The sequence below is a fragment of the Dermacentor albipictus genome, chromosome 7, assembly GCF_038994185.2.
Source record: "Dermacentor albipictus isolate Rhodes 1998 colony chromosome 7, USDA_Dalb.pri_finalv2, whole genome shotgun sequence".
NCBI lineage: Eukaryota > Metazoa > Arthropoda > Arachnida > Ixodida > Ixodidae > Dermacentor > Dermacentor albipictus.
The window spans coordinates 91,283,076-91,302,906 of record NC_091827.1 but is presented as its reverse complement, the minus strand read 5'-3'; the positions used below and the strand labels follow the sequence as shown (position 1 = coordinate 91,302,906).

Below are 19,831 nucleotides of genomic sequence, written 5' to 3'. Positions count from 1 at the left end.
GATGAAGGCGGATTGCCATATCAATAGAACGATGGAAGTGCTTTGACAATGATGGTATGATCACAATGGGAAGACGTTACTGAAGTGATGATGGCGTGGCGAGAATCGGATGACAAAACTTGAACGACGATGATGCAAGGGCCACAACAGCATCCCTACCACGCGCACATACCCAATTCTCGAAGCCATTGGACAACTTGGGGTAGTGTTTCAGCCTAGATCTGGGGTAAAATGCAAAGACGCCCGTGCTTTGGGCATTGAGGCACGTGCAACATCCCCTGGTGGTCAAGATTAATCCGAAGTCCCCCACTACGGCATGCCTCATAATCACATTCTGGTTTCGGTATGTAAAATACCACTATTCAAAATTTGTGTCGGAGAAAAAGGCCTAACAACGATGGCCTGACGAGCTTTAGATCACGAAGCTAGAATGACGACGATAAAATGACTACAATGGCACATAGACCACGTACTCCGGTCCATGCTGCTGACTACTTGTGTCACTTGGCCGGCGTAAAAGGCAAGATAGATAGATAGATAGATAGATAGATAGATAGATAGATAGATAGATAGATAGATAGATAGATAGATAGATAGATAGATAGATAGATAGATAGATAGATAGATAGATAGATAGATAGATAGATAGATAGATAGATAGATAGATAGATAGATAGATAGATAGATAGATAGACAGACAGACAGACAGACAGACAGACAGACAGACAGACAGACAGACAGACAGACAGACAGACAGACAGACAGACAGACAGACAGACAGACAGACAGACAGACAGACAGACAGACAGACAGACAGACAGACAGACAGATAGATAGATAGATAGATAGATAGATAGATAGATAGATAGATAGATAGATAGATAGATAGATAGATAGATAGATAGATAGATAGATAGATAGATAGATAGATAGATAGATAGAAACTTAAGCCCTGCTACGATCGTTTAATGTAGGTAAGTTCTGCATAAAATGTAGCACTTGCTATCTGTTGAATGTTCTTCGCTAACTCCTTTTCCTCAACTCAGAAACTGTCTATTCACAAGCGATTTCGAAATCACTGTGCTAAAATTTACAATCGCACGTATAGAAAATCGTTTTACAAGACTTATATTACTTATGAAGCGAAACAAAATACTGCCATGAGTAATCATCTAAGACTGTTACGAGTATATTCCAAATTATCTTATATGATCTCATTAGTACGTATACTTAATCAGGCAACGTGGAATGATCCGAACATAACGGAAAATTGGGCATTTCCACATGTTTCCACTCTTTTTCGGCGCAGGCAGCATATAAAATGTGCATCGTCTTTCGTTTTTGCCTTCACAAGTACATCCCATTGAAGCAAGCAAAGGTGAGAGGCTTCGTCTACTTACGCCTCATTGAAGGGTCACAACATGTAGGCGTTGCGATACTACGCCACTCACGGGGTTATGTGAGAAATAACATGCGAATCCATTTCCGCGCGCATTCGCATGTTATCCAGGGGAAAGTACAACTGGTACAACGTACAAAAGATATGCTCAACTTGTAAGATCGAATATCAGCTGAGCGCTATGCAGTGAGAGCCTTGCCAAATAATAATGTTCGCTGAAGGTGCGCACATTTCCAAGGATTGTCGGCTCGGGTTAATTCTTCACGTGATGTACTCATGAGGCTAGCCGAAAATGGTTAACGCACCTGTTCAATACGACATTATGAATACTTATTTTATTCAGCCGCAGTGACATGACAAATGACAAACTTGCAAATCTCGTAGTGCTGCAGTGTATTATATGCCCGTTGGTCGCCGGAGCAAATCCGTTTCGGACCAGCGAAAGTTGCCATCTCGAAATCTTGCGTTGTAAATCATCAGTAGGACACGTGTATTTGCACCCTTGGCAGCAGTAGAGCAAAAAACTTGAAGTGTCTATGTTGCAAGACATCCTTTTTCATTGGAGATTCAATATCCTGCTTTGTTCTTAGTTATCCTTATTGTGCAAATTTTATTACTATTTTGAATCGTACACGTGGTGTGAGTTCTTCAGATCAATACATCAATAATCACGACGCATCTTAGAGGAATTTATGGATTGCCGAGGCCTATAAGTTATTGCACCTACCTCCGCTACACCGTTACCGCAAAGCGGACGACGGTACACACTTGCGCAGTGATAATAATCGTACCTTGTCAAAAGGTGCTAGGTGACATTTTTAGGTCTCGTGCAGCGATTACTAAAGGCAACCTGATAACAGCTAGCATGACCATCACAAAAAGAACTCCTCTCTTTTGGGGAATTGCATTGGCAGATTTTAGTAATATCGAAGATGGTTTTTTTTTCACTTTTTGCAGTAAATCTGCAGCTCCAAATGAAAATAAGAAGTGCTTTACAGGTGTTCCAAAAGAAAATTAAAATTATGTGTGCAGCCGAACCTGCTCTATGTAAAAGTCAGCATAGAATAGCGGAAGTCGAGCACACTGAAACTCCCGAACTAGTGCAGCATGTGCAGTCTGTCGCACTCCGTTCGCAACTAACGTTTTTTTATCTTGTAGCTGGTATTCACAGAGAACAGGTACTCGCTTTTGACGTCAGTTTCCAGCTATCTGGTAATGAAATTTCACAAGCGTGACACCGCATGATGTCTTTGACGACTACTCAGCGTACGAATTCACCAACCGACGTGCCAAGGAGCCATTAAATCCAAAAGGCTATGCTAGAAGCCGGGGATTTCCCTGGCGTGGGCTATGCGCTTCGCAACAGTGTTTCAGATGTACAGCGGTGATATCCTCTGGTTTTAATATTAATTTTTCTTTTATTTTGTTTTAGTGATGCAGACGGGCTTTGGTGATTTGTTTTTTGTTGTTTTTTGTACTGTTAAGAAGCAATGACAGATGGGACAAGTCCTAAAAACGCAGCAGGAGGTGTTGTCTCTAACGCATTGCCATCACCGCACTAGCGTACAATATTTTAAAGATGCTACGAAGCGTGGTATCATTCATTTTGGCATACCCAGCAACTTAGACAAAAAGATTAGTGGAGAAACTCCCTACTAAGATTTGTCAGGTAGAGCGTAAGCATTTAGACTAAAGCGCTTAGGCGCCCGTTCCTGGGGCATCGGCGGTGCTGTTCCTCGGCGTAACCGAGCGAACGAGCTCAGCCAAAGATGAAAGCGAAGGCGGAGCGCAGCTCGAGAAGAAAATCGCAGTGCGGCGCACGACTTCCGACCACCGCTACGAGATGGCGCCAGAAGCGCGTGCCGTCTTAAACCCCTTGATAATTTGAAATTAGCGACACTCTCCTCCCCGCGGTGCTTTCCTCCTCGATTCTCCTCGCCTTTTCTCCTCGGCTCCCGCGGACGGGCTGCAACATTCTATGAAAGTGCGTTATTTTGGGCCCGTTGCGCGGCCCAGTAGTGCTGAAAATTTTGAGAAATGCCGATAACCGCATCGATCATGCTGAAGGCAACACTTATGAAGATGTTGTTTTTTTCCTAAAGCCTTATGAACAGGGTATACCGATGTAAAAGGAGCTTAAGGCGAGTTCGATACTGTCGACAATTTTTCTGCCACATGTTGAGATGCTTTACTTTCTGCGTCTGAACTAGTATTGCTTGTGGCACATCCCTCTGCGTCTTGCTTATTAAGCGAAAGCCTTAGATCTCTGTTTCAAGGTCGCATTGTGAGTTATAGAAAAAAGCACATGACCCAAGGAAGGCCGGAAGCAAACCAAAGCATGTCCACCCGTGTGTAAGAGGTGGTCACTGATTGTCAAACTTAATTGTTGACTAGAAACTGTATTAAGAATAACTAATGTGTATTAAGGAGAAATAAGGTGTGTTAAGGAGAATTAAGATGGACTAATGTTGATGAAGGGGGACTAGGGAGGATGAAAGTGGATTAAGGTGGTTGAAGGAGGATTGTGGTGGACTAAGGATTATTAAAGTCGAAGAGGGAGGATGAAGGTGGATTAGGTTGAAATGCGTTGGAGTGCTAAATATTATGGCCAGCAGAATATGTCTTGCATTACTGTATCATTACCACAATCATGATTAATTGCTCAATCTTCGTAATCAAAGCGCATTGATGCAATGATGTCGGGTCGTATTAAATCAATGAAAAAAACTTTCCGCACAGAACAATACCGTAGAAAGGCGGTTTTAAAACATTCGCTAATGAAGCGAAAATTCCCGGCCTCTGCCTAGATGTCAATATCAACAGCAAGCGTGCACGATCATGTGAACCCCCCTGCACATTGCCTGTATCCGTGAGAAAAGCAAATAATAATCGTCGCCCACTCATGCGTGCGTGGAAGTGCAGTTCAAAGCAAATTCTAGAAATCCAAGGTGAACTTAGGTATCGCCTAAGAGTTGCGAACGGAAAGCCTTGTAAAGTCTACTGTGATTCACCTTAAGCCACCTCCATCAACCTTCATCCGCCCTATTCCACATTAATCCTGCTTAATACACCCTTATTGGTCTTATTGCTCCTTCGTCAACCCTAATTCACCTTAATCCTCCCTAATCAACCCTAATCCTCCTTCATCCACTTCAATCCACCCTAATTTTTTTATTGCGCCTCAATCCTTGTTCATGCACCTTGATCCACCTTAATACACCCTAATCAACCTTATTCCTCCCCTAATCCACCTTAATTAAATCACTAATGGATCATTAGTTAACTTGGCTAATCATACACGGCTGGACATGCTTTCGGTCGTTACTGGTCTTCCTGGGTCGCGTGATATTTTCTGTTCACAACTTGACCTTGAGACAGAGACCTGAGGCTTTCGCCTTAAAACTTAAAACAAAGAAACGCAATGTGGACTAGCTAGCGCTCATACCCTGCAATACCACAGGTATACTTGCCGCAAATATTTTCGCGGCCTGCATTCATTGTATGACTGACGCACGTATCGACATAATGCTGAAAATAATAGCTCCTCTACAAGCCGCTTATTCAATTCTCAGTTAAACAGGCAACGGATCCTAACAATAACTAAAAGTGCGATGGAGAGGCTGTATCATCGCTCAGAATTTTTCACAGCGGAAAACAACCTACAATGCTTCATTTCCCAGTGATTAACAACAGCTGGCGACTTGCGAGGTCATGGAGTTCCGCCAGAATATTAGGCATACTGACGACAACCCAATTTTTATGCAACGCAAAAATTGCCGCAGCTGGTGAGCAGGCCGGAAGGATTAAAAGTGTACAGCATTAGGGGATGCTTTGATAAGAGCAATAAGACGCCTCACCTCGCAAACAACGTTGTTCCTTGTCGGAACAACATTATTTCGTCCGATGTTATGCAGTCACTACTTTCTGGGCAAGCCTCACGCTTTCCTGGTGGTATCACAAATATTACATAACCTACTTCAGGCTTCTTGCTGCAGTCATATGCGCAACAGTATGGCGTAGCGCTAGCACAGAGAGCAGAAAACACATCGTAGAACGTTGGCTACGCCGAGCTAAAGCGACGAGGCAGCTGAGCTGAGGAGAAAAATGCCACGGACTGTATCTTTGCACATAGTTCTTCGCATCGGAAAGCAGAACCTATAGTGTTGCATTTCCGAGCGAATAACAGTTGACGACGTGTCAGGTGTTGAGTCCCAGCAGAATATTCAGCATACTGAGCTCAGCCCGTTTTTATGCAATGTACAATTTATTGCAGCAAACACGTTGATGAGCAGGCCGGAAGCATTAAAAAAGTGAAGCATTAGGGGACGCAATGATGTAACTAATGAAAAGGCGCCTTACCTCGAAAACAGCACTGTTCTTTGTCAGAACAAAGCTCTTTTGGCCAATGTTGTGCATCCACTGCTTCTTGCGCAAGGCGTCACGCTTTTCTTTGGTATCATAAAAACTGCGCAATCAACTTCAGGCTTCTTGCTGCAGTTATATGCGCTACAGCACGGCATATCGCTAGCACAACACCGTAGGAAGTAGAGCGCGTGACGTTCGCTGCGCCATGCCAGCCGAGCTAATCAGAGAAATGGCACCAACGTAAAGGAAAAACGCAAGCAAAACGCAATGCCTGCGCCTTTCCAACGGCAACGGCAAGTAGACCAATTGTAGTGCTGGAAAACGGTCGCAAAAACTGGTTGAAAGTGCCACCGCTCTTTCAACTATGACGCCTTTTGCGCGTTCTATTCATTGGCTGTTGTCACCAAAGCTTTTTGTAATGTGACTGTATGCGTGGCGCGAATACTTTCTGGGTGCCACGCGGGCATGATCGATTATACTGGAACATTCAACGAGTCATCTGTGAAATCCGACGCGCTTGACCCGCACATCAGATTTTCGGCGATTGCCCACTCCTCTAGCCGCAGTCGTTGCGTATGAGTGTTACTTGTTCTGCCGGGGCACAAGTTCACCAGATAAAGAGTTAAATTGGTAGCACACAGTTTGGACACTTTGTCGTTCTTCACTCGCACCACCATGTGACAATACGATCGTAATACAGAGTAGTGTCAGTCAGTTCTTTCTGAACAATGATCGACGTAACCAGTGCAAGTGCTTCGTCTGCCGCAGCTGCTGAACGAGCTGTCCGACGTGAGGCTCAGCACCGCCGCCGAGAGGACCCTGCTGTTCAGAATCACTCATTGCCACGGAGTATCACGTATTCAAAACACGTAAACAATGGTGATCGAAATTCGCTTTAGGTATTATTGTAATCGTCGGTGACATTTTTGTCGATTAGAATATACGCGTTACAGGTTTAGTGCATATGACCAGGTATAACAAGGCACTCATTGTTACTTCTCTGCAGTGAAAATAAGTCTTCCTAATTTTCAAATTCGAAGCATTTCTTTGCCCAATGAAAAAGATCGATTATGGGGTTTTACGTGCCAAAACCACTCTCTGATTATGAGGCACGCCGTAGTGGGGGACGCCGAATATTTGGACCACCTGGGGTTCTTTAACGTGCACCTAAACCTAACTACACTTCGCATTTCACCCCCGTCGAAGTGCGGCCGCCGTGGCCGGGATTCGATCCCGCTACCTCGTGCTTAGCAGCCCAACACCATAGCCACTAAGCAGCCACGGCGGGTTTCCTTGCCCAATCGCAGCCAAGGTTAAACATGAGGTCATCCATGGCCACAGGGTTGCTGATTATTTTTCACCGCAACAAAGCAATCTCTATGCTAATATTATATTTAGAACATTTCCGCGTGTCTTGTTTATACCCTTTACCTTAAGGCAATTAACGGGTGCGAAGTACGTTACGCACAGTAAGGTGCAGTATTCCCAATCATGCTAATATCGCTATTAAAGAAACACCGCTGAAAAACTACATGAGAGTCTAGGCCCCTAAAGGGACCCTGAAACAGAATTCCAGAAATGTATTTTAAGTTAAGCAGGCTTAATAAGAACAGCATTCCGGGCAAGTTGGTAATCCATTACTCAAATGATATTGCGCAACAAAAAACGACACGGACGTGAGAGGACGACACACCAAGCGCACCAAGCACACCATGCGCTTGGTGTGTCGCCCTTTCACGTCCATGTCGTTTTTTGTTGCCCAATATCATTTGAGCAAGCAGGCTGTTTCAGAAAAACTTTGCTGCAAAATAAATTTCAATGCGTTCAGCAGAAACGAAGTTATTAGCAATGATAGTTAACCAATGATCCGCTTCGAGGTGCTCCCGCTCATTCTCCTAGGTCTTGGCACTGCGAAGGCTTTGGCAGAGCGGGGTGTGTCCACAACGCTCCGCCTACTGAACATCACCGTGGCGCACAGTTCAGATTGGGGCGGACCGGCTGGTGCTGACCGGCTCGGTCCTGTACCAGCTTGACCGACGGATAGTAGCCACAGCCAACTTGCGCATTTTCAAGTGCTGTGTTGCTCAATACCAAGCGATGTCTGCCAAGGCGAGGAACGGTCAGAAATGAACGCGCGCTGGCAAGCGTATGTGTGGTCTGACCACAGAGTTCACGTGCTTTGAGGTTAGTTGAGTGTTCAGAACTAGTCGAGATTCATCATCATCATCAGCCTCGTTCCGCCCACTGCAGGGCAAAGGCCTCTCCCATATTTCTCCAACGACCCCGGTCATGTACTAATTGTGGCCATGCCGTCCCTGCAAATTTCTTAATCTCATCAGCCCACCTAACTTTCTGCCGTCCCCTGCTACGCTTCGCTTCCCTTGGAATCCAGTCCGTAACCCTTAATGACCATCGGTTATCTTCCCTCCTCATTACATGCCCTGCCCATGCCCATTTGTTTTTCTTGATTTCAACTAAGATGTCATTAACTCGCGTTTGTTCCCTCACCCAATCTGCTCTTTTCTTATCCCTTAACGTTACACCTATCATTCTTCTTTCCATAGCTCATTGCGTCGTCCTCGATTTGAGTAGAACCCTTTTCGTAAGCCTCCAGATTTCTGTCCCGTAGGTGAGTACCGGTAAGACACAGCTATTATACACTTTTCTCTTGAGGGATAATGGCAACCTGCTGTTCATGATCTGAGAATGCCTGCCAAACGCACCCCAGCCCATTCTTATTCTTCTGATTATTTCTGTCTCATGATCCGGATTCGCAGTCACTACCTGCCCTAAGTAGATGTATTCCCCTACGACTTCCAGTGCCTCGCTGCCTATTGTAAACTGCTGTTCTCTTCCGAGACTGTTAAACATTATTTAGTTTTCTGCAGATTAATTTTTAGACCCACTCTTCTGCTTTGCCTCTCCAGGTCAGTGAGCATGCATTGCAGTTGGTCCCCTGAGTTACTAAGCAAGGCAATATCGTCAGCGAATCGCAAGTTACTAAGGTATTCTCCATTAACTTTTATCCCCATTTCTTCCCAATCCAGGTCTCTGAGTACCTCCTGTAAACACGCTGTGAATAGCATTGGAGAGATCGTATCTCCCTGCCTGACGCCTTTCTTTATTGGGATTTTGTTGCTTTCTTTATGGAGGACTACGGTGGCTGTGGAGTCGCTATAGATATCTTCCAGTATTTTTACCTATGGCTCATCTACACCCTGATTCCGTAATGCCTCCATGACTGCTGAGGTTTCGACTGAATCAAACGCTTTCTCGTAATCAATGAAAGCTATATATAAGGGTTGGTTATATTCCGCACATTTCTCTATCACCTGATTGATAGTGTGAATATGATCTATTGTTGAGTAGCCTTTACGGAATCCTGCCTGGTCCTTTGCTTCACAGAAGTCTAAGGTGTTCCTGATTCTATTTGCGATTACCTTAGTAAATAGTTTGTAGGCAACGGACAGTAAGCTGATCGGTCTATAATTTTTCAAGTCTTTGGCGTCCCCTTTCTTATGGATTAGGATTATGTAAGCGTTTTTCCAAGATTCCGGTACGCTCGACGTTATGAGGCATTGCGTATACAGGGTGGCCAGTTTCTCTAGAACAATCTGCCCACCATCCTTCAGTAAATCTGCTGTTACCTGATCCTCCCCAGCTGCCTTCCCCCTTTGCATATCTCCCAAGGCTTTCTTTACGTCTTCCGGCGTTACCTGTGGGATTTCGAATTCCTGTAGACTATTTTCTCTTTCATTATTGTCGTGGGTGGCACTGGTACTGTATAAATCTCTATAGAACTCCTCAGCCACTTGTACTATCTCATCCATATTAGTAATGATATTGCCGGCTTTGTCTCTTAACGAATACATCTTATTCTTGCCAATTCCTAGTTTCTTCACTGTTTTTAGGCTTCCTCCGTTCCTAAGAGCATGTTCAATTCTATCCATAATATACTTCCTTAAGTCAGCTGTCTTACGCTTGTTGATTAACTTCGAAAGTTCTGCCAGTTCTATTCTAGCTGTAGGGTTAGAGGCTTTCATACATTGGCGTTTCTTGATAAGATCTTTCGTCTCCTGCGATAGTTTACTGGTATCCTGCCTAACGGAGTTACCACCGACTTCCATTGCACACTCCTTAATGATGCCCACAAGATTGTCGTTCATTGCTTCAACAATAAGGTCCTCTTCCTGAGTTAAAGCCGAATACCTGTTCTGAAGCTTGATCTGGAATTCCTCTATTTTCCCTCTTACCGCTAACTCATTGATCGGCTTCTTATGTACCAGTTTCTTCCGTTCCCTTCTCAGGTCTAGGCTAATTCGAGTTCTTACCATCCTGTGGTCACTGCAGTGCACCTTGCCGAGCACGTCCACATCTTGTATGATTCCAGGGTTAGCGCAGAGTATGAAGTCTATTTCATTTCTAGTCTCGCCGTTCGGGCCCCTCCACGTCCACTTTCGGCTATCCCGCTTGCGGAAGAAGGTATTCATTATCCTCATATTATACTGTTCCGCAAACTCTACTAATAACTCCCCCCTGATATTCCTAGTGCCTATGCCATATTCCCCCACTGCCTTGTCTCCTGCCTGCTTTTTGCCTACCTTGGCATTAAAGTCACCCATTAGTATAGTGTATTTATTTTTCACTCTACCCATCGCCGATTCCACGTCTTCATAGAAGCTTTCGACTTCCCGGTCATCGTGACTGGATGTAGGGGCGTAGACCTGTACAATCTTCATTTTGTACCTCTTATTAAGTTTCACAACAAGACCTGCCACCCTCTCGTTAATGCTATAGAATTCCTGTATGTTACCAGCTATACTCTTATTAATCAGGAATCCGACGCCTAGTTCCCTTCTCTCTGCTAAGCCCCGGTAGCACAGGACGTGCCCGCTTTTTAGCACTGTATGTGATTCTTTTGGCCTCCTAACTTCACTGAGCCCTATTATATCCCATTTACTGCCCTCTAATTCCTCCAATAGCACTGCTAGACTCGCCTCACAATATAACGTTCTAGCGTTAAACGTTGCCAGGTTCATATTCCAATGGCGGCCTGTCCGGAGCCAGTGATTCTTAGCACCCTCTGCAGCGTCGCAGGACTGACCGCCGCCGTGGTCAGTTGCTTCGCAGCTGCTGGGGACTGAGCGCCGGGGTTTGATTGTGTTGTTCATATAGGAGGTTGTGGCCATGTACTGCACCAGGGTGGCCAATCCTGCTCTGGTGAGGGAGTGCGTTACCGGTTCTGGTCACCGGGATCAGGCCACACTCCAGGCCTGTTTATGCAATTTCATCAACACGCGAATTTTTTTTCTTAATCCGGTGGAAAATTGCGCGCGCCGGGATTCGAACCACGGATCTCTTGCACGCGAGGCGAGATTAGTGAGACCCAATGTCTACGACGCCCATAAGCAGGGTGGCAAAAGTCTGCTTCCTAAGCGGACGTCTGTGGCTGAGCGTGAGCAGACACTAGTCGACTTCTTCCGGAAGTACGTAATCCTTACCGATATTCGAAAGCAGACTGAGCTTCCTTCAGCCTGTTATATATATATATATATATATATATATATATATATATATATATATATATATATATATATATATATATATATATGGGGGCGGGGAGGGGGACAATACCCTGTCACTGTGCGGAAGTGATGTATGATGACTATCCATACAATGCCATGCCTTGTATTTGATTAATGTATACATATTAATACATATATTAGTATTAGTATACATTAGTATTAGCGTATGTATATACGTACGTACGTATGCACATATGCGTATGTGGTCTATATATATCCAGTTTGATGCGTCTGATGTATTCAATTTTGTTTTCATTTTCTTTTTAGCTGCATTATCACAGCTTATTTTCTGAAATTATTTCCTATGCACCTCCCGTTTCTTCATTTTTTTGTTTTTCTGCACAAAAAAAAACAATTTACTGCCTGTACGTCCATGGCATCATTTATTTTTTTCTTCACATTTCCTGTAAAGTACCTAGACTTATGTTATGTACATGTACTACTGCTGCACATTGTCGAATTGTACCATAGGGGACCAAGCTTAGTCAAGCTACAGTAATGCAGCACTTTTACACCACCCCCTTTCTCTCTTTGTTGAGAGATGAAATAAAATTTTGATTTGATTTGATGCCTAATTTTTTTTACTGACTCGTTTTTACTGGTTGCCTAACACACGATAAAAACTGGGTTGACGCAAACGATAATGTTGGCCGATAATACCGATTCCTGTTTATTTTCGCATTATGTCAGGTATCATATTCGTAAAACCACTGACTCCCGACAGATTAAAAAAAAGCATCCCCGCGCGTTTTACTGTCGTGCGACATATTGAGGCTTCTTATGGAAGCAACGCGAGTACACTCAAGTGACTTCTGTTTGTTTTTGTTTTTTTCTAGGGATCTGATGCATATCGAGAATCAGTATACACGTGCGTTGGGAATACGTCAGCCATCCTCACCAGTCGATTGAACCCGGTGAGTCTGGCGACTTCATGCCTGACTGAAGAACGGGAAGCCATTTCTAATATCGAGTTGACGCTAAGCAACTGCTCTTCCAAACGTGCAGACTTAGATATTTAGACACTTATTATGACGGCAAAACTGAAAGTGCGGCCTGAATCGAAGTTCGCACCAGCTACTCAGCATAGTGGAAGGGAATTGGTAGTAAAAAAAAGAGAGGAAAGTGATTATGGTAACAACAATGATGACATGTTGAACGCGAACAAGAAGGTTTAAATAAATTATGACATCCAGATCGCGCTTTAGGCTTTAGAAATATCGTGGAGGGTCGGGCCGAGCAGTTTCGCAGCATACCTGCAAAACTCTCTAGTTGGCCGCAATCTGTCGCTGCGCGTCCTCACGGAATAAAAATATCTCCAGCGCTTGAAGCGAGAAATGCCTACATTGTTTGGTATCACGCATACAACACACAGCATAGCATTCGCTTCAATAAAAAACAAGCAAAAAACAAGCATCCAAACCAAAGTCTATGACAACAATTTGAAGCGCGTAGCACTCCCCGCACACTTTTACCGGTAAAGATTACTACTGCGCAAGCTTCCACGGCGACGGCAGCTTGCGAATATACAAGAACCAGCATAACAAATGACTTCGTTGTTGTCATAGCACCGCTGTGGGTAGGCAACGCATAGGCAGAACTCCCGAGGAGCAGCGTGAATACCAGGAGCGGCGAAGAGAAAAGATATCGAAAGACGACTATCGGTGGCGTGCTTCCAAATTTTCCATTACTTGTATACCGCTACTATTACTCTATATTACCATTACTTCCATCGCTCTAAAGCAATACAGCATAGCATATCCCCGTAGGCAGTTGTGTTGGTGGCTTTTAAGAGCTTCGCAGGACATGCACTTTCGCAGGGCCGGGATGTAAATTTTTCCGTTTATTTCTACCGCCTGATTCGATCAATCTCATTTCTACATTTTATTTATTGTAGACTTACTGCTAATGTTGCGTTTATAACGATATTGTGTATTTATCGTCTGCCTTCAATGTTAGACACCGTGCATTGCGCTAATGCTTCTGTTGGTTCTGCACACAGTCTGACATTATTGTGTTGCTCATTAGGCACAATTTACAATTTTCTTTGTGTTACATGAACTTTTTCTGTGCTATATTTGCCCGAACCCGCCATTTGTATGGGTTTGGGTGCCTAGTCAAGCCCGTCAAGAAGTTCTTTTTTTTTTCATGGTCCTCAGCTTCCCGAATGTAGGAGTAAAGTTCGGTTTTATCTGAGGTCTCAAGAAAATCGTTGATTGTCAGACGTCGATTGTAAAAATTCTACAAATGCTCTTTCAAGGATTGTACTTGCACTGCGCGCAACGGGAAGCTGCAGAACACGTTTTCTGTTGTCTGAACAGAATGCACTCTTCACTGTGCGGCCTCTCTGCACAGGTAATAAACTGTGGGTAGTGCGGAGTGATCTCCCCACCTAGGTGTAACTTCTGTGTAAACGTATGCAATATATTTAGATGCTTGCCTGCAAATGTATTTGCATGTGTGGATCAATTCGTAAAGATATTGGTGACGCTGACTCGGTTGAGGCCTGTACATCTTAAAATTTTTGCTGTCTATGACAGATTAGAGCATTCGTTTGTTGTCTCTAATTGGGTCAGAATATCCCGTCGCATTGTAGATGGATATTTTTGTCTCGCAGTTGGCGAGTACATCTCCTTCCAGATCACAATGCCTTGCAACCCACTGAAATGTGATACGATGGCATGTAATCATTGTGCGATATAGAACTCTGCCACGTCGTCAGGTATGTAATACAATAGAATGCTTTTAAGGAGATGCCATCAATTACTTGCGCAACTGGTTTCGCATCACAATGCACAGTCACTATGAAATGAATCGCCTTAAGGAACGCTACAGTTATTGCCACACTTGATGTAGCTTTGTGTGCCAAGTGAAAGTGTTTACAGACAGGTATATACTTCAATGTCTAAACTATCATGCGCGAAGATGTAAAAATATTGCAAATGTCACGTAGGCAGACAGAACCAAAATAACTGTTGTTTGCCGGCACTTGGAGATACTCAAAATATTTCTTGCATTCAATTATTTTGATGTATATAATCAACCTCTCAAATATTCTAATTAGGTTAGAAACGTCAACGGGAAAATTCTACAGCAACATGAAAAACTCGTGTTAAAGCTTTCTATTGCTCAATACGTGCTACATAAAAGTGTTTTTTTTCTAGCATGAAACAATCCCGCGAATACACCAAAGATTGCCGCGCGACTGGCTGCTCTAGACACTTTGCGTGTATTCGCGGGCTTCTTTCACGCTCGGAAAAACTCTTTGTGTAGCATAAATTGAACAGAAAGCTGTATCTGGATCTTTTCATGTTGCTCGAAATTTTTCTCATTTAGCCTTTTCGTCTAACTATAATATTAAAAAAGTTGATTAAATAATTCAGTACGAATTATCTATTTAGGCCGAATGCAAAACTTTTCTGGGTCACTCCAAGCGATGGCAAAGAAAATTACCGTGGTTCTGTCTAGCTACATGGCGTTTGTATGTTTTTAAATCTTCGTGCATGATAGTTGGGTCACCCTGTTTAGAGATTAGATTGTGGAAGCAGCGGCACCATCAACATGCAGACGCATCACATCCTGGAAAAACCTTATAGCAATTTGATTAAGGCTGTCTTATTATTTTTTTCTAAATATCTGTATAGCAGCGGTCATTACAGGTCTTGACAAAGTTGATCTACCGGCATCCACGATGAGTTAGTGGCACATAAAGATCCGGGTTACGCGACATTTGGAAGCGAGATCTCAGAAATCTATCACTGTCACCGTAAAGTCAGATTTTACTATTGCGTTAAAACTGCTTGTCTTGTACTCCCACAAGCGCCGTAGAAAATTACATGAGTTTGATTACAAATTGCTAGAAAATTAAGCAATAATGTTCGGTAGGACCACCGTACCTGTATGACTTCCGTCCTTTTCGCTTGACGGTTACTGCAGGTTTCTTGATGTATGAATGCACTGTAACAACTTTATTGATCGCGAACACCAGAGTTGCTTTTTTTGCAGAGAAATACACAAAGTTAAAGGGTAGCCGCTCAAGTTGCGTTGAATAATGAATCCGTAGTTATGACTAATTAACTAAGTGTAGCGGCACCACTAGAGCCGCTCGCGCCTATTCCTATAGGAAAAAAGATGACGAGCGTATGAACACATGGTTAGTAAAACACCATCTCGAAAGCGCCGTACGCAGTGTACGCGTACGGCACGAGATTTTTGCGTCTTTCTCCGTGGAAATCCTCCGATGTACTATATTCGCCCAATTGCCACCGCAGCGCAGCTCAGGCGAGCAGATAAACCACGGCTCCTTGCATTAATTACATTCACCAGTAGCGTTGTCCGCTACCCGAAACTGGTAGACAGGGCATTGAGGGCGCTGTTGACCGATGGTTCCGCATCGCAACCTGGGCATCACGCCCATCTTGTGGAGCAGCCCAAGGCAACTTCCAGCATATTTTTTTAATTTGCTTCTAACCACATGAAGAGCTGAAGCTGTTATGTGTTGGTCATGGCTTAGCGACGCTGTTGTTTCCAAGCAAGATGCAGATAAAAAAATAGAAGGCACTGCTATCATTGCACGTATGGATGCTACCACATTTCGACAAGCTCACCGTCATTGTAAAGCATAGTTCTCAGCTGGAAAAGAATCTATGACATCCAGTCCACACACGTATGGTTACGCTACTGAAATAGTGTGCAGAGACCGCGGTAACCGCAACCACTGTTTTCTACGTCATCGTTAGAAACTCATAGTATCTTATACATACCTTTCTAAATACCTTTCTTTTTCTCAATTGTATTGCTATTCATGTCATTCTGAATCAATTAAAAAACTGTACTTTTTCTTCGTTATATCGGTTTGTTCACTATGGTCATCCAGCCACGCAATGGCCAGGACTCCTGATAGAACAGTTAAAGCATTGAGTTGCCTATGTTGTTGTGCAAATTAAATGTGAAGGTTGTGATCGCATGCCATTAATCTAATTAGCAAATTAGCGTAACCTGAGTTCGCTGTTTCAATAACTCAGACTGCTTTACCCTTCAGTCAAGTTGGAACGTTTTGCTTTCGTTTTCAATTCCAGGAATGGATAGAAGATCAGTCCGGCCAAGATCCTTCGGGCCTGTACTACGAAGGTGTTGTAAGTTTGTGGGCGAGTGACATTCATCGCGAAAAGCTAACAGCGTTTGTTTGGAGACACCAGGATTAGGGGAAGTAAACGGTAGTGTGATCTAGCCCGTCTGCCTTACTGTAGGGTCCGATTCCCGGCCGCACTGGTCGCATTTCGATAGCGGCGATGTGCAAAAACACTCGTGTGATTAGGTTCGGTGTGCGTTAAAGAACCGCAGTTGGTGAAAATATTCCGCAGCCCTTCACTACAGTGTCTCCCGTAGCCGCAGAGTTGGTTTAAAACGTTCAACTCGGTCAATAGATCGATGGATCGATCAAGGGATGAATGAATAAATCCCTTCTACATAGGGTTACAGTCACAGGTCTTCGTGGCCGCGAACGAAGCGCACTGCAGTGTCGACGCTTAAACGTAGCAATCACCAAATCTTGTAAAGGCAGTGCACGGCTCGGCACTGTGCTAGACGACATGAAATGCGCCCGACAGAAAACTATCGAGTTTGCCAGCGCACAGCCAAATTTCCTGTTTTACTCGGTCCTAAGGCGCCGTTTTTTTGTTGTTGTTGTTGATCCTGATGTTTTACATGCCATAAGCATGATATGATTATGAGGCGCACTGTAGTGCGGAGGTCCGGATTGTTTTGGTCACCTGGGGTTCTTTAACGTGCACCCAATACACGGTACACAAGTGTTTTGCCATTTCGCGCCTGTCGAAATGGAGACGCCACGGTCAGTATTTGATCCGGCGTCCTTTGGCTTAGCGGTGCAACACCGAGAGCACTGCACCACCGTGGTGGGTCGAAAAAAGTAGTTCAATATAAGACAGATCCAACGTGATGTTGGAATCTAAAAGACGCTATGCTTGTTTGAGTTGACGAGATAGCATTGGTGGTAGGTTGCATGCGCATGACCTGGCTGCTGTTAGCTCTCTTTGTCACGAGGGCGGAGGTTACCTATGATGCTTGTCTAGGGTAGAATGGTAATGAAAGCTTTGTATGCAGGAAGTACAACATATATGTAAATACATGTAAGGCTTCTATAGCCATTGAGTCACAGTACCACATGTCCTTTCTCGTAGAATGGCTAAAGGTTTCGAGACATGCAGTGATCCATGTTGTCTAGTCGGGTGGGTGTACAGCACCGGATACTCCGACGATGATACCAGATACAAGTTTCCTACTACTTGAGGAATGACGACAAAGTATAAACAAAAATATTCATCAATAAAGCAATTCTGCATTAACAATGCTCGAATTTCGACAGTCTTGGTCACTGTTTTTGCTGCAGCCATGTATACAGGTCTAGAACATCCACAAGCCTTTTTAGTGGCTTTGTAAACGCTGACCTTAGCATCTGGAACCTCTGATGTTAAAGATAAGACTGGTGTTAGCTGATTAAAACCAAATCCAACGAACCCATCTCTGTGAATGTGGAAGCTGTTGTACCATTGGGCCCCCTCCATAAATATCTTAGGCTGCCATGGCCTGAAAAACGTTTAAGGAATGCGGCATTTCAAATTTAATAAACGGCACTGCATATCGGATGTTCTGGGGCTGTTGATACTGATGCTCAGGCATCCAGCAGGGCCAATGAGAGATGATCAGTCCACTGCGACTCAAGATCAATAAACTACCTTTTTAGAAATTCTAAAAAAAAAATGCCTCTCACAATAAAAGAAAGGACAAGTAAATGGACAGACAAGGGCATCGCGCTTATATTTCTGTCCGCGAAAGCCGGGTGGGCGTACACTCGAGGGCGCACTCGACTCGAGTTTATGCGGTATACGTCTTGTTTTGGGCACAGATGGCCTTTGGGTGGTGCTTAGAATGCTCCTAATTAAAAAGAGGGACCGTCGTTGAATCGATGCTGAAGCAAAGCTTTACAATTGACCACATTAACACGGTTGAACAGTTCGGTAGCTTGTAGTTAACGTTAGCAATTAAAAGTCACATGAGAAAAGCGCGACCTATTGTTCCACCATTAGCGGGGATAGCGTGTGTAGGCATATGTCTCTCAAGATGAATGCTACCACATATATTACAGAACTTCAGACTTGATATAAACCAAGAAGTCTTCACACTAGCGATTTTCGTATTTTTCTCATTTCTTTCCGCAGAAGTGCGCCCGGAAACACAAAGTGTTCCCGGAGGACCCAGCTATCGCACTCTTTGGAATAAAATGGGTGCGAGACACGCTGTTTTAGAGGACCATGCAAAATTAGATACAGTTCAGACTAGTGTGCGCGTTCATTATCTGAAATGTCATGGTTACGTGTAAGCATAAAGTTATGAGGACAAGTAATCGAAATAAAACATATGAGACGTGCGTTCAAGAAGGCCATATCGATAATTTTCCAGCTGGTTGCAACATTTGCAAAATTTTGCCATGAGATGAGAGTCATGGAACCTTGCCTTTTGGCGTCACTGAGCGATGAGATTGTGTGAGAGCACCGCACAAAATAACAGAGTTTGGATGAACCCGTGTTGACCCTGTGCGCGTCCGCCGTGTCGAAGTGCTTGAGCCCGAAATCTCAGTAAGCACGTAAACACGTCCAACGACTCAGCCACATGGCCAAAGCGTTCACGCGATTGGCTGTACTGCTCATTTGACATCCAGTCCAGTAGTCTCTTAACGGCCCTTAACCGTGGCAGTGTTTAGTCATTTGCACGGGAGCATTGATTGTACTGCGAAACACGGTGCGATTTCTGTCGGTTGGAATGTGGTTTTCTTTCTGCCGCGTTACTTTGGTAGGGTGACACTTGCAGCAACTCATCTTTCAACGGGTTCGAAAAGCCTGTCAGCAATGGCGCATTAATAACTCAAGAGTGCACACACGATCCCTGATAGCAAGTTCCCCAAAGAGCTGCAAATGCCGTTCGAAAAAACTATAAAGTACACCCCACATACGGTGATCGTAAAATATTTTGCCATCTGGAAAGCTAAGTAAAGTCAATAATCGACTTAGAGTGGAATCATAAACAAAGCGTACATGATGGCTGAATCATGCATCATCGCGACCACGTGTTTGAGAACCTGTTTTAGGTACGTCAATGATCAAGAACCATGATAAGATAACGCACGAAATTAACGAGGTTGACGAGAGGCCAAGCTCAGATCGCGTGAAAGCCTATTATCTTCATTTGACTGATATATAGTTGGAACTATGTACCCATCACGCGGCGTTGCTAAAGTGCATAAATATTTTTTTGCGAGAATAAAAGGGTTCTTTGATGGTTGGACGTTGTTTCGCCTGGGTGACTTCTTTCATGTGTCGGCACTACAAAAATCTTCAATACGACACTTCTGTGAGATAGCTCACAGAGGCTTCTCGAAATCACACAGCTCTGTAAACAAGTGCGGCAG

The 19,831-nt window shown here is 44.0% G+C and overlaps 1 protein-coding gene across 1 annotated transcript in view; it reads left to right on the top strand.

The window, feature by feature from the left end:
- LOC139048067 (uncharacterized) overlaps positions 1 to 18,806 on the top strand; it is a 50,273-nt gene extending 31,467 nt beyond the window's left edge. The window contains exons 3-6 of the mRNA XM_070522461.1: positions 1,310 to 1,378; positions 12,186 to 12,263; positions 16,425 to 16,481; positions 18,585 to 18,806. Coding sequence (XP_070378562.1) covers positions 1,310 to 1,378; positions 12,186 to 12,263; positions 16,425 to 16,481; positions 18,585 to 18,671 — 291 coding nt within the window. The 3' untranslated portion in view covers positions 18,672 to 18,806. The remainder of the gene's footprint in view (positions 1 to 1,309; positions 1,379 to 12,185; positions 12,264 to 16,424; positions 16,482 to 18,584) is intronic.
- The last annotated feature ends 1,025 nt before the right edge of the window (positions 18,807 to 19,831 follow it).